Raw genomic sequence first — 15,944 nt, 5'->3', positions numbered from 1 at the left:
AGTTCTTTTAGCAGAAATATAAAAGTAATAAGGGACGGGCCTGATAACCTAAATGTTTTACTTGTCATAACACCAAGTAAAGAATTCAAAAATACATAAATATACTCTTGGATCCACCCATTAATCTGCATCTGCTCCAAAATTGAATGGATTCTTTCTTGGACAAGACCTCATCCCTCCACCAAGAAAATCGGTTTGTGTAACTCTGCTAACAAATAAACCAACAACTAACATACCAACAAACAGACAGGGGTGGTAGGTACGTTTTGAAATTCAAAGAAAAAAAAGGCAGTGGATTTCAGGTTTGGAGCCCTGACAGAAACCATTATCTCATCTTATATATGTGCCAATTGTTTATGTCTTCCATTTATTCCAGTCCAGTAATATATTCAATGTCATCACTGCCGTGTAACAAGCTGAAGTTGGTTCACAACCAATTGTCTCCCCCCAATTTAAGAATTTCTTTTAACTGCATCTGCCTGCAAACTCCACGGTAACATGGCTATTTGACCATCAACTTAAATGACTGTACTGTCAGTTCACCATATTCAAGAGCAGCTGCAACTCAATTTAATCTCAACTGTTCTGCCAGCCTCAGTTTTCCTCTCTGTCTCTGGCTCAGTCTCCGCCTTTGCTGTCTGTTTTCCAGCCCCAACACGACCAGTCTCTGCACGTCTGAGTTCAAAGTCCGCTGCTCCAGCAACCAGGCAACTGTCCCACACAGCGTTTCATTCTTCTGCCAGCATGGGAATTTAAGCTGGTTTTTCACACAGCACCCTTTGGTTAAGTGACAGCATGAAAAAGCGAGTGTGACAGAGGGAGGCTGGGAGACGAGAAAGGGACGGAGAAAGACAAAAAAATAAAAAGCAGTGGAAAAGAGAAATCTGGGATGAGCCAGAACTGCAAGGACATGGAGAAGAGTGAGTGTGATGATGAGGAAACATGGGGTCAGGTAAGAAAGCATAAAAAGAGAAGAAAGGGGACAGTACAAGAGAGAGAACAAGCCATTGTTGGTTTTTGGGAATCAGTCCACACACTCTGCAGTGTGGGAACCAGCTGTCTCCCGGGGCTAGACCTCCAGCTCGGCAGGAAAATCCCCCTCAACCGCCCTCTCTCTACCTGAGAGGATGTCACTGCGAGGCTTGACCTTCCTGTAGGCCGAGAGGGTGGCCAGGGGATACGGTCGTCATCTGTATGCTGAACCTCAGCTACAGCTAACACCTCTTGGGGCAGTTGAGCACGGCCGCGGAGGAACACAATGGTGGAAGCGGGACAGCTCTGAGGCTCTGGAATACGTGCCGGTGTGTGACTATGGCCGTGTGCGAATTGTGAGCACGTACGTGTTTATGTCTCGGTGTGGTCTGAGCTGAAGTCATTAGCATTCATTGTGCCTCGTATAATTGCATGCATGTGTGTGAGGGACCACATGCATAAATGTTTTTGCGGCATAAAAGCCATATTGTTTCCAACCCATGGCGTTACAAAAGCCAATGAGAGGCTTGTGTTTTTAATTACTCCCTTCCCCCCACTTTACTCCCCTTCCAACATTCCCAAATGAGAGCTCTGTGTCCGGTTACAACACTGCTTTTGTTTCTCTTTGCCCCTCTCTCTCTTCTATCTGTGCACCTCTCTCTCTCCCTGCAGCGTTGAGTCGTGCTCAATGGACCCATGATGGCACACTCACACATTACAGCAAATAAAAAATAAATTCCAGGCGGGCAACTCTCCTCTAGCTCCATCAACACTTTATGAGGTCCACGGGCAGCAGCACACACTCTCCTGCAGAAATAATTGATTTGTTGTGGAGTTCTACATACGAGGCATGGCAACCAATCATGTCTGCCCACTATTCAGTGTTCATGGATTTCCTCAGTGTTTTTAACAATCAAATGGACTTCTTCTTTCAGTGGTTATTCAAAGCATGCCACCTGGATGCTTTGCTGCTTGAGGATAAAAGGAATCATAAAAGAGCTCGCTGAGGTGAAATAATGCTTTTGACGGCAACATCTAAAGTGTGTGCGTGTGTGTCTGTGTGTGTGTACGTACAGCTTTCCTGGCTCAGGATGGATAGATTTAAGTTACCAAGGGTACAAAAGATGGGTGGCATATGGTTAGCACTGTCGCCTAACAACACAACGGCTCCAGGCTCGAACCATACATGTCAAATAAATGTTACTCAACTATAGGTAGTTCTTCTCACATGTCCAAGTGTTCATTGAGCACTTCATTAATTGGTTTTAATTGGTGTTATTTAATGCTATAAAAAAGGGGCTGAAATGTCATGATTGGCAGCAGAGACTGACTCATGACTGGTTAAGTCTGTGTATTGATAGGACATCACTGTTCAAACCCCTCGATGCGCAGAATCTGGCTCCAAATGCACAATATGGCAACATTTGTCCCTGGAGACTCTATTGCCTGTAGGTGTGAATGGTTGCTAGTCAGTATAAATATAGTCAACCCTGGAATATGCTGGCGACCTGTCCTGCCCTGCCTCTTGCCCACTATCAGCTCGCATTGGCTCCTTCCCACCCGAACCCTCAAAGTTTAAGCTGTTAAGATAAAGGATGGATGGATGGATGAATGGATGGCTGGGTATGAAAGATATGTCTATCTCTTGTTAATGCAGAGTCTTAGCTTCAAGTCAAGAGATTCAGAGGTTTCCGGTCTGGTTGCTACCTTGTGGGAGGTTGGCCCCAGGCCGTGTTGCTGCCCTCTGGATCCACGACACCAGGCTCCACACAAATAGCCTCCACAAAGCTTTCACAACACTTTTTACATTTAAAAGGCAAAGGCCTTATTCCACCTTTATTTATCCCTTTCATAGCCTTCCTCTTAACTTCACGTCTTTCATTTATTCCTTCAACTTTGATCTCTTCATTTCAAAAAGAAACATTTCCATTTCAAACACGAGGGTGGTGTGGTTTGGATTCAACGCTGTTTGATCAGGTTGAAAACACTGATTCACATTTAATCATCTGTCCACCCAATGACATTTTTCATCAAGGCCTATGCATTGAATTCTAAAGCCATTTATTATGAGACGATTCAAAGCCTGTGACACATGACATGTCTGATTATTTCCATTTTAAATAAGCGTTTTACAGACGTTTAAGATGTATTTGATTAGTCTGTGTCAGATTTACAGGGCTGTCTTCACAGTGAGCCATGTTTCATTAAATGTTTCTGTGCTTATCACATCCGAGCAAAGATTGGGATCTGATATCAAACTGCTATGGTGTCCATTTGTCACAAACTAGGCATAATCCAACAAGAAGAATTTTGGCTCGGCCAGAAAGTACCACAGCATTATCTTTCATAATGATTGTTCATTAGTTGCTCGTATTCACACTTTTATTTCCAACAGTTTTCCTGAAATTGGCTTCTTCTTAGAGTCTAATCAGGCTGTAATTTGAAAATGTTACTCTAATGAATTTTATAGGATCACTTTCCCCATAAGAACACTAAGATGTTTCTCTCTTTCTTGGGGCATTGGGGAGTAAAATGATCATAACATGCCCAGTTCTACGACTGAAAAATGCTTTACAAAAAGCCGCAGAAGCTCTTATCACATCTCATTGAGTTTGGTCTGGTCTTTTGTTTGCTGTGCCATTAGACTGAAGTTACCGCTCAATAAAGACAGATGGACAGAGCTTGGTATTTATGACTTACATTAATGAAAAGGAGAGTTATATGTGGCTTCTTGATGTCTCCTTACATGAGACATTAACATTTGTTTGATTTTACGCCTGTGTCAGTCAATCATTCACAAGACAGCAGGGGACTGGTGAGATATCAGGGGTTTGTCAACTACTCATTAGCACACATATTTAAGTGAGACATGTGTTTATAAGCAAACTATAAATACATAAAAGGTTTTTGTTACATTAATGAGAAATCACTTCATGTGATGCTCATGTAAATTTGTCTACTCAACTGTGACAAGTTACTTTTTTATATTCTACTATTGTATTTATAACAGTCTTTAGGTAAAATAAATAATGATCTCTTCCTTCATTCTTTTACATTACTGCCTCATTTTTTTAATACTTGCACAGTAGCAATTATGTATTTTGAAATGTTATATGAGGACTGTTTAAAGTATATTCTTAAATAAGTAAGAAAAAAAGCTTGTTTGGGGGTTTGACTGTTAGATCAAAGCAGATTTACATACTACTTACTTTTGATCTCTTTTACATGTAACGCGATTATGTTGACACATTTTTCCGAGTAGACAGAGCATTGTTGTCAACAGTTCAAAATGAACACAGCAAGATTTATTTTATTTAGAAAACTATCAGAGCAAGACCAAGCCTGCCACTCTGACAACCAAGAAACACAACGGCGAATGAAAAACGCTCCCTAACCCTAATTTGAAGGGCGAGAAAATGAGAAAAGCTTTGCATCACACCCTTCAGTCATCACAAACTAAATAATAAACTGCACTGAAAGACTTCTGATTCTTTTAATGTGCCAAAAATTCTCCATGGTTACTTATCTTCATTTGTTCATGTAGAGGAGTAGAGCACTAAGTACCTAGCAACCCAGTCATCTCCCCGGGGCAGTAATTGTCCCTCATTAATGATTACACTATTCATAAACCTTATAATTGTACAGCAATGTCACTTTATTACAGCTCTCTTCTGCAACATTAATAGAGCACAATTAGAGACAAGCCCCTATCCACAAGAGCAAGTGAAATTAGTCCAATCAGAAACAGTTACATCAGTTTGGAACTCTTAAAGAAACAACTTTTTCACATACAAACATCCAACAAAATACACAAATTTAGGAAATGGGTATCGACGACAGCTGAATAGAGCAGGCCAGTTATGCCAAGATAAACCCCATCATCAAAAAGCAGTTTAAGGCAATCAAAAGGAAAAAGGTTAAATGAAAAATCCTATTCCATATAACCCAGTGTAACAGAAAAAATATCATCAATGATTTTGAGTCAATCTCTCATAAATACTGTAAGTCTGTAGTTCCTTACCTGCACATTCTCTCTGAGGTCTGTGGCCTCCCTGAGGGGCTGGGTGGATGCCCTGAAGAGCTCATCTACTACTTTGATCCCTGTGGTCTTGGTGGTGGTGTACTCCCGCGCCTTTCTACCTTTCCTGACAGACAGACCCCTCTTATGTGCCTTTCCTCCACCTCTCCTGTTGGTGATGGCTACATGGACAAACAGGGTGGTGTTAGGTAGGAACTCTCCCGTAAGAGACTGTAGAGGGACATGTCTGTAGCCTGGCTGTAGGCACTCAAATGGGATGGTGTACTGGCCAATGAACTCGTCTCCAATGTAGTCGTCATCAAGCACCACAAAGCGCAGTACTGCAAGTTCTGGTAAATTGATCTGGAATTCAAAGCTCTCATCAAAAATAGGATTATCGCCATTCTGGGACACAGTCTTGGTTCTTTGCTCAGCACAGTCAGCTGGGATGCCATGGATCTCCACATATATGTAGGGTTCCACCACATCACCCTTTGCAGCAGAGCCGCGAGGCTTGGGCAGATTCTGCCCACTGATGACCTTAATGTGAAGAAGCTGGGCAGACACCCCAGGAAGGGAGTCTCGGGCATTGGCACTGAAGTAGGACACCTCCTCTCTCATGATCGCTGGTCGCAAAACATACCCACAGTTGCCATTTTGCCGAAACCAACCAAGGTTGAGGTCCATCATTAAGCCTGGGGTTTGGTAGTTCATGGCCACAATCTGGCAGCCACACTTCCAGAAATCCTGGGGGTTCATGTTGCTGGCATCAATTCTCATAGGTGTGGGATACACCCTGGAGAGAAAGCGCTTGTTATAACAGACAAATTCCTCTGGGAACTCATTGGCAAACCTGTTTGCATCTACCTCATTGAAGGAACAAATCTCCCAGTATTTTTGGTCCCTCTTAGAGAACTCAAAGTCCCTGAACTGGACAGACTTGCAGAGAGATACAAGATCAGACAGCTCCCTGCACAGTCTGAGTCTCTTGAAGCCCAAGCCATTTATATGGTTCCTCTCATCAGACCCAAGTCTTCGAGACATTTCCAGACCCTCCTCCTCATCTGTCACATCCCCTTCAGCATCAGTGCTGCTGGCCGGTAGCCTCTTACCCTTGAGTAGAATTTTACCTTTGAGTTTCTCAGGGGAGGGTAGGTAGTTTTCCTCCTTGTTGGGGGGTTCAACATACAGCTTATCACCAAGAATCTTCTTCACATGCTGTGCCATGACCTTCTGCTGGGGGATGCAGCAGTGGGCAACCAGGCAGAGAATTAGGGCATACTCAGAGGTCTCAAAAGCGTATTGGTTTATAATGTCCAGGACTTTAGAGAAAGCAAGCTGTGAGGCAACCGAACTACCTACATACACCACGGGTTCATTATCTGGGCCATCCCATACAATGACCTCAATGCTGCGACAGCCCATCCTCAGAGCTCGGATGTAGCTGCTGATGTCTGATGAACCCCAGAAATGGTCTTCCAAAAGGGAGGCATTATGCGAGGAGTTGATGTAGTAATGGGACAGAGGTTGGGTCATATCCTGGCACACACGTTTGTGCTGGGGGTCAAAGATGTGGCATTCGGAGGAGAGGAGGTAGTGTGTAAAGCCATCAATGGAGAGGTAGCTCCTTTCCCTGCCTTCAGCGGATGGCTCAAATTTATGAACAATATCCCTGCACATGTCCTCCGTTACAGCTTCTACACCCTGCTCCACCTCAACAAATAGCATCAGATCTTTACTGTCCAGATACTCCTTGTTACTTGAGAACTGCACCAGTAAGAAGAAAATCTCTGGCCGTGTGCAGAGCTCACAGTAGGCCTCCACAAAGGTGTCCATGTTTATTGCCTCTCCGTATTGGTCTTTAGCTTTCTGGAGTTCCTTGAACTTCAGCTCTATCCTAGACTCTTTCATTCCAGGGTTGAGTCCTTTGATTATCTGGGTGGCCCTAAACATGTCTATGTGTCCTTCCTTTTCCATATCTGCTAGCTCAAATACTGAGCCAATCCATGAGGTTCTCAGACTCGGTTGGCTGGGCTCCACCATGTTCACAGTGTGTCGGCCATAAGACACCAGATACCTCAGGCCCATAACCCAGGTGCTGACAACGTCTGCCGTACTGGCTACCAAATCTAACGACTCATAGTTATCCCCATAGATGATTGAGAAGGCGCATTCATCAGGGAACTGATCTGAGAGACCATTGCTGCGCAAAACAGGAGTTTTCTTCCCCAAACGGACCTCCTTAATGCTCTTGATCTCCAGTTTGGCTTTCTCTGAATCCTTCTTGGATGGCTCCCAGCGGAGCCAGTGCATGTCTGGGTCCAGCAGGAAGTATCGGTTGTACATGCGTGAGTTGGAGCGCACCTTCTTCATCTCACAACCCTCCATCATGAAGGCCATGCAAGCAGCTGTGCTGTTGATCTTGCGGTCATTTGGCATTGAACTAAAGGACACCGTCTTCTTCCTCACCTGCCTCTGTTTGGAACCATCCTGGAAACAAAAGAATGGGGGTGATGGAGAAGAGAAATAGTTCTTGATTAGACTAAGATTTTATCTGAATTCAAGAAATAGCAGCTAAAACAATTGTGTATAGAAGGGGAGGGAGATAGATTAGAGAGCAGCTTTACACAAAGACAGATACATTCAATTGTTATAGAAAAACCCTACATACAAATACAAGCTATTATGCTGCTAAAAGACTATTGCAATAAATACAAATATATAGCTAGAGCAAACAGCTAGTGGTGTTTTTACAAAATGCAACTGCTTGGCTTATCATACATCATATCACTCCTGTTTTAGCTGTCTTAAATCAATACTGACAGACTGTATCGCTGAACTGCTGCTCTCTTATGAGCTAGTGTGCATCCTTGTGTCTTCAGGAAGAGGCCTTCTGGATGTTCTCAAGTGCAAAAGATTAAAGGTGACCAGGCTTTGGCACTCAGGGGCCCTGAGCTCTGGAGCTCCCAGTCTGAGGCTGTGAGACTCACAGAATCAGTAACATTTAAAAAATGAATTCCTTTTTAAAAAAGGCCTTTTATAAATGTTTATGTTTCATCTTGCACTATGTTTTATTTGTTTATTTTCCTGCTTTTGTCCTATATTTGCTGGATGGTTTAATGGTGGTGTGGCTTTGTTTTTATTTCATTTTGCCTTTGTTAAGCATTGCAATACTGTTTTGAAAGGTGCTATATTATTACCATTAGCAGTGTTATTACAGTGGTGAGTGGGCACCATATGGTGTCTTCTGTGATATTTGACTATTGAAATTGTAAAGATGATCCGATTTTTCCCATAATATATTCATCACAGGCCGATGGCCTCAGGAATAATTTTATGCTCATTTAAAAATTGCTTCTCCTTGTCTAATTATTCTGCTTATAGTTAAACTTGCATAACTTCATTTAAAGGCAGAGACCTTCTGGGGTATTCCCTTGGGACAAATCATAGTATACTGCACGAGGCCTGTTTCATTTTAAAACTGGACTTCTGCCGGAAATTTTGGTGTACAAAACTAGAGATTCTGTCTCGGTTTGGCTGAACTCACATCGATGTGATCTCTCTAAAACAGTTTTAGGAACTTTAAAACCGGTTTCATGTTACCTCATAATTGCAAATGAGATTTTCTGGATAAATATTCACCATGTGGGAGACCCATGTGGGAAACATGCATTGGTGGCCAGCCAATTCCGAGGTCATTGAAGTGTTTGTTGAAACTCAGAGGAGACCGTCGCTCTACAACGACCCAGACGAGAGCCAAACTGGTGAAAGTATTAAAATAGATGCTCAAAACACCACATGCCATGACATGGCTGAACTTCTGCAGCTTTTAGGTCTGTGAGCCGTGCTGGCAGAAAGCAGAAAGACAGTGCTGTCCTATTTCCACACAAGTCTGTGGTTAGCTGGATAGCATAAATGCAGATGCCCTGGTTATAGGCTTTGAAAATGGGCTTGTTGAATGCATACCACAGAGAACACTACATTAAAATCAAATCTAAACCTTTCCACAAATGACTGTAGACTGCCATTGTTGAAACTCAGAGGGATCACATATTCTCTTTGTGAACAACTATTACAATGGTGACATGACAGTGGTGATGTTAGATTATAATACAAAATAAATGTAAGTAAAGCAGAGTAATCTCTATACTCTTTCTTGTTCCACACCTCTTGGTCTTTTTTCAGTTTCAAAGAAAAAGAAAGATACAAAGAGCAAAGGGCCTCCAAGGCTATGAAGGAGAGAGTATGTCTTCCCCCGTAGACAGTGACTGCCTGTACAGGTTTGATGGATCTCCCCAGTGCGTGGTTCAACACTAGCCACAGTGAAACACCTCAGAGCCATCTGTCTTCCACCTGACGGTCAGAGGCAGATGACGCCTGGCACCTCATCACAATTAATGAGCGCCACTTCATGCAAAGCTGAAGAAAAGACATGATCATCACTCTCTGCTTTTTGCCCTTGTTTTACGACCTCTATCTCTTTACCTCACACATAAGTACTCATCATGATATTTTCCACATCACGTAATCCACATAATTCTTCAGAGATAAATATGGTTGAAAATACCTTCTGAAATTTTCAGCTAGTGCCTTTACTGATCTTGCAACAGATGCTGTTTTGTGTCCAATGGTGCTGGGACTACCTGGGTTGCTCCCTATGTGTGAGAATAGAGGTAACCTAGAAACCGAGGTAACAAAGAGGTCTATTTTTTTAAAAACAGAACAAAAACACATTTGATCTATCCTCTGATTTGCAAAATCAGCCAGATGGACATGAACACTGACTGGGATATTGGGGATATGTGTAGAAAGCTCAGCTGACTCTGCAGACACTGCAGTGGTAAGAATGGGGGTCTGTTCAGGTCTGTGTGTTGATTCCAGGCCTTCTTTAGGGAAGTAGAAGCCACAGAGGGTCAAAGTGTGTGAGGGGTAATCTCATGTCCCATTAGCATGCTGTTACAATTAATTGGACCACCAGGCAAGACAAAATGCTGCTATCCTCAGCCTCTTCATCATAACCAAGCAGGCAAACTGTGGGTTTGATAGGGCTCATTTCACACACTATTGAAATTTAAATTTAAAATCATAACACCGGTGACCTAGAGGTTAAAAAATGAATTAGTCATGATGATTATTTCAGTTAAATCTTTTCTGTTACACATCTTTCTGGCTTATTTAAAAAAATATAGAGTCTATATTTTCCTACATGCAGCCGTCACTTTTCCCTTGATTGAGCATGGTTGGGTCACACGCTCACCACTTTTTTACAGCCCCTGGGGTCTTTCCTGGTAGAGATGTCAGTATTCCTGTGTGTGTGTGTGTGTGTGTGTGTGTGTGTGTGTGTGTGTGTGTGTGTGTGTGTGTGTGTGTGTGTGTGTGTGTGTGTGCGCTTCTGGCTCGGCTGCCTGTTGCTGCTGTTGCCGCGATGATGTGAGGGTATTTTGGTGATCCTCCACACCTACCCCCATCCTCTTTCCTGTCGTACAAGTGGCTGCCCCAGGCTGGGTCAAACACTCCCTGATGGAAAGGTGAAACTGCTGGGGCAAGGCAGGCTGTGAAACGAGGCCCCCAACATCCTCTAAAGGGCAGAGGTATGTCAAACACACTCTACCTCCCATCACTGTTGTCACACCAGAGGCTGGGCAACGGGACGAACTCAACGCAAGACGTGAAGAACTCAACTCTGGGGAGGCAATTAATGCAACATGAGCTCTCAGGTTGCCTGTTGCACTGCAGTGCACCACTGACTGGAGTATGCAAAAACAATAATGCTTTAAAATGGTAAGGGCATGGCTTCTTTTTATAGACTTCCAATTTTGTATAGTTCTAGGATAATTATATTTCCAATCAGATGGTTAAATCTAGGCAGCACAGTGGTGCAGTGGTTTTCTGTGTGGAGTTTGCATGTTCTCCCAGTGTCTGTGTGGGTTTACTCTGGGTTTACTCCGGCTTCCTCACAGTCCAAATACATGGAAACTGGGGTAAGGTTAATTGGAGACTCTAAAACGACTGTAGGAGTGAATGTGAGCGTGAATCATTGTTTGTCTCTATATGTTTGCGCTGCGATTCACTGGTGATCTGTCCAGGGTGTGACCCGCCTGTTGCCCAAATGTCAGCTGGGATTGGCTCCAGCTCCCTGCGGTATAAAGATAAGTGGGATAGACAATGGATGGTCACCTCTTAAAGCAATGTAAATAGGAAGTGTGTCCTCTTGGCTTTTCCTGTACTACCCAAGTGTGTCCTGGAATACAGCAGTCTTAGAAAGAATAATGTCTATCATCTCATTAGTGTGTGTGTGTGTGAGTATGTATGTGTAACCCCGACCAAAAACCCCAGGGGCTTACTCAGCAGCCTGATCTCTTGTTATGTCAGGAAACACAAGAAAAAGTCTTGCTCTGGCTGCTAATGTGGTGGCGTGACAAGTTGCCTTTTTGTAACACACACTGACAAACACAACGTTATACTGCAGCACAACATTTCAGGGCTAAAAAGAGTGTGTGTGTGTGTCTCACAGGACTGTCAAATGTTAGTATGACCAGAGTGCAGAGCTACTCAACCTGATTTTGAACACATGGAGGATGACTCTCTCTCCCCTGGAGGTCTTCCTGTGGGACCCTCGACATACTGCCTCTCTCACTACCCTGACCCACTTCCTCCCCATTCCACCAAAATCTCCAACCCACCCACCTCCATGTCACGGCTGTGCTGCTGGCCGCCTGCCACTAGCTACTCCTTGCTCCTATCATATCTCAACTCTAAAACAGGTCTGCAGAAAGTAGTTCAGGCACGGCTCAGTTGCTCTCGCCCACAGAGCTACTGTTTCATTTGTGTGTGTGTGTGCAATGTGAAACGGTGAATAAGGCAACCGGGGACCATGGGTAATGGGGAGCGAAGACAGAACAGAACAGAGCAGAACAAACCGAGGCCCTCTTGATGACCAACTTTCCAAAATATGAGTCATAGTGTGTGTGTGTGTGTGTTGTTGTTTGCCTGTATGTGTCCTGGAGGATCATAGGATCAATGTCAACAAACACACAGAACATCCTGGCAGACAGCTAAGCCACATCAATGCACATGTTGACATGAAAAACACAGAGAAATCAAACCACACAGTAACAGAGCCGTGTTTACTTTGTTTTGATGGTGAGGTGTTACTCTGTCTCACTAACTAGAAGGAAACTCATGTACACAGAGCTTTTCTGCAAACTACTGACATTAAAGACAATATCCATTCCCTGATATAGATTAAATATTTGTTACCGTACAGTAATAAATAAAGATCACTCCCTCCTAAATTCCCTGGATCTGCCCCCTTTATTAAATCCTCTCTTAAAGTGAATGGGTTCTTGCTTGGCCCATACCTCACCCTTCCACCAGGTTTCAATAAAATCGGTTCTGTAAATTTGGCGTAATCTTGCTAACAGCAGTGAAACTCTTTCTTTCTTTCTTGGCAGAAGGAATAACATTATGATGAAGGCTGTACTGTAAATGTGGTCTACTTGGATACAAAATGGAGCAATAATTTACTTTGCCAATGTTAGATCATTTCTGCAATTTAGATTTCCATCCCTCTAAAGAAATGACAGTTTTATTACACATCAGTGTGCTTTGCTTTCCTTAATCTTCTCAAACAAGGTAGGGCAAGATTCAAGTGAAGGTCAAGTGAAGATGCACTGAACACCATTCTCCGCAGAAGCCCCCGACGTGACTAATCTGAGAACTCTGGCTTTTGCCTTGAAGGACGTCATAGCTCAGTGAGCTCCGGTCTACATGAGGATGAGGTATGTGTGAGGTCACCATCAGAACAACCCACCCCCCACCCGCCTCCCCTCCAAAAGTCTAGGCTGCCCACCACTGCCCAGAGGCACGACACTGCCTCGTCCTTCCCGCATCCAAGATGGTTACACAAACTGACATCTGAATCCTGCCACACACAGCTCAGGGCAGACGTCATTCGGTCTCTAACAGACTCTCCTACCCAAAACTGCACGGAGGGATACATCTGGAGAAAAAGAAAGGGAGAGAAAGGGGTAAAGTGGATCTATGCTAAGGTTTTACAGTCTCATAAAGAAAGATAGAAGGCACGATTGATAGAACTTGAAAAAGAGGTTATATTTAATGAGCTTAATGTTGCCCTAATTTGTTTAGAGGATTTGGCAATGCTGTGCAACCTTAATGCCAATAAAGCAAATTAAATTGAATTGAGGAACTAAATTTACATATGGGAAAGAGGGATGGAGAGATAAATGCGATGCCAGTTTCATTTCGCCTTGGCAACATGGCATTGTTATCTGTCAAGCCAATAAAGCATCTTCAAAGTGAATGCAGATTTTGGAAATAGGGGAGCCGAGGGAGGGATGTAGAGAATAAAGTGAGGCAGACAAGGGAAAGAGAGTCAGAGGGGGAGAGAAGCTGGGCCTGTCATCGTTTGTCACAGTAATCTCTCATGTGGGCGACTGCTTAAATTCCCACAGCACTCGTCTCAGCCGCATATCGTGCAACTCATCGCACCATCTTAGTGCGGGTTTTGCAGAACACGAACATAATGTGTGAATAGGCGAGAAAATCGAAGGTCTGAGAGGGAATGTGAGATGCGTGAATTGAGTGTGTGTCCGGCGAACGAGCGCATTTACATTTTCATCCAGGTGGTGCATTGTGCACAACAATCACCGGGCCTCAAACATAAAGCCCCGGCTCGGGTGTTAACTCGCTTTCTGCGCTCATATTATAAGTGGAAATCCCTGAGAGAACTCTGCAAAAACCAAAGAGCACCAAACACTCTCACTAATTACTGGCCCACAGAGAAGGGAGGTCAATGCTATCGAGCTATGGAACCACAGAAAAAAAAAACACAGAGTGCTACCCTCCAGTTTAGATACTTCAGTCACAAAGCATTTATGTTTAAAGTACATTTATTTAGAAAATCAATCATGGAATACGATCAATACGTTCAGTATCTAGGAATTTGGTCATAAATCAAATCACTAATCTACCTGAGGTCAATACACATTTGCATGCACAAATGCACACACACTTGTCAGGCACAAATGGCAGGCTCTCCTGTGGCCTCTCTATCACGCTAACCTCATTGTCCCCGGCTGCTCTCCTCATGCTTTCCATAACCTCATGTCACCAATGGGGCCAATTATTTCTCGCACATCCTATTTCGAGAGCTCTGTTCAGGTGAGTTTCTGCAGGTTGGGCTCATGTGTGCTCGCGTGCATGCTTGGTGACGGAGAGATTCTTTTGCACGGTCAAGTCACATCCACTTCAAGTGAGCTTGCTCTCTTATCAGCCGGTGGCCATGCTCTTCCATCGAGCAAGGAGTCAACTGTTAATCTCAGCCTCCAATCACTCTGGGTGATTGTGTTCCTGTCAGGTCATGTTGGTAATTCTGTAGAAGCTGGTGGTAAATTAGAGCCAAATAATCCTTGTATCCAGAGGGGGAGGCAAGAAGGGGTTGTCTGTCCTCGGATTCCTTAAAATCTCCTGACGATTGTTTTCCCGGGGTTAACTGAGGATGTTTGAAGGTTCTTTCATCTACAGGATTTCTACCTTACATCTCCTCTTCTGACTTATCCAACCATAGAATGTATACAAAGATGGACAATGAATATTCACTTCCTCTCACTGTAAAGAAATTTTGCCAAAAATGGTATGGAGCCATGGTATTGTGGTTCCACTGAAAAATGATAATCTTTGAATTTTGTTTTGTTTAGCCCAAGTCAGATCCACTAATATGGAGGAGGCAAGGTTTGTGACCTATTCCTTTAAGATGATCCAGAAGATGATTTGGCTTCACCTTTGGGATCTGTTATATCATCCATCTTTTTATATGGTCTGTGATTCCAGCTCTCTAAAGACTCCAGCGCCCCCTGAGACGACAGGGTTCAGTTCTCACTCGGGGCACCCGGACATCTAAAAAGGCACGCAGCTGCTCAGACACATTGCATAAGACCCTTCACAAAATGGCATCCCTTGCTACTGCTGTCAAATGAAAAATCTTTATCTCTTAAAGCATCAAAGCTGCAATCTGAACCACTGCACCGTGGTGTTTCGGTCTCTGAGTGATGGAGAAAAAGCTTGAGCGTTTTGGAAGAAAAAACCTCATAACAAGCAGATTAGCTGTTCCTTGATCACTTTATACTGAAGGCACAAAAAAAGGGACAAGAGAGTATTTGCTTTGCTTCTGTGGATGAAATTGTTTATTTTTTTGTTGGATTAGTCACTTCTTGAACATGAAAAAGGGACAGCTTCATTTTATCTGGGCAAACATGAAACCCATTGAAGGGGTAGTGTTGTCCCATTTCTCTTTGTGATTTAGGGGTAGTGGCCATCTAGCCCTTCAAACACCCCTTCAACCGTAGTGTATTCAGGACCCCCCTAAAAACTAAAGTCCAGATGGAAATTCCCCAATGCTTTATGAACAAAGAAGCAAATCAACATGCCGGCCGCTTTGGGTAAAATCCAAAAGTATTATCTTGCAAAATAGACGTTCGTTACTCCCCTGTCCCGTATATGAAAAGCATTTCCTGCTCATATTATAACGTTTTCAGTGCGGGGCCGAAGTTTCTATAGACAGGACTAATGTTGCATTGAAATAATCGATGTAAACACGCGACTGACCTTGTATTGATCAATAGATCAATTTGTCCCCTCTGTCCTGCAGTTGTCAGATGTGTCACTATTATAATGTTGGTTGATATTCTTTGACACGGTAATAACGTTGGCTGGTTGCTGAAGATGCATCGATTGATGTCCCAATTCCTAAGGGAAGATTTTCTAGTCCTCTCCCTTGTGGCTCCGTTTGGAGGGGACACTCCCAGCAAAGTGGTTCTTCATATTTTAGGGTTAGGGCCAAGGGAGAGGAATTGAGACTGGGCATAAGTCGCCTGTGGTAGATAAGTGAGGCTGGTTTGCATTTTCAACATCATACAATCAGGGTTGCTCCAGG

The 15,944-nt window shown here is 43.5% G+C and overlaps 1 protein-coding gene across 2 annotated transcripts in view; it reads right to left on the bottom strand.

Annotated features, from left to right (window-relative positions):
• plcl5 (phospholipase C like 5) overlaps positions 1-15,944 on the bottom strand; it is a 68,785-nt gene that overhangs the window by 19,170 nt on the left and 33,671 nt on the right. Inside the window, exons 1-2 of one of the 2 annotated variants that reach the window (XM_035180309.2) lie at positions 11,548-11,634; positions 4,994-7,480 (exon numbers count right to left, since the gene is read on the bottom strand). In XM_035180309.2, the coding sequence (XP_035036200.2) occupies positions 4,994-7,480; positions 11,548-11,613 (2,553 nt within the window). In that variant the 5' untranslated portion in view covers positions 11,614-11,634. Of the gene's footprint in view, positions 1-4,993; positions 7,481-11,547; positions 11,635-15,944 lie in introns of those variants that run through there. The other variant, XM_035180308.2, reaches the window with a different exon arrangement.

The sequence above is a fragment of the Hippoglossus stenolepis genome, chromosome 16 (assembly GCF_022539355.2).
Source record: "Hippoglossus stenolepis isolate QCI-W04-F060 chromosome 16, HSTE1.2, whole genome shotgun sequence".
NCBI classification, from domain to species: domain Eukaryota; kingdom Metazoa; phylum Chordata; class Actinopteri; order Pleuronectiformes; family Pleuronectidae; genus Hippoglossus; species Hippoglossus stenolepis.
Note: the sequence above shows the minus strand (reverse complement) of the source record. Positions and strands in the feature narration are given on the sequence as shown.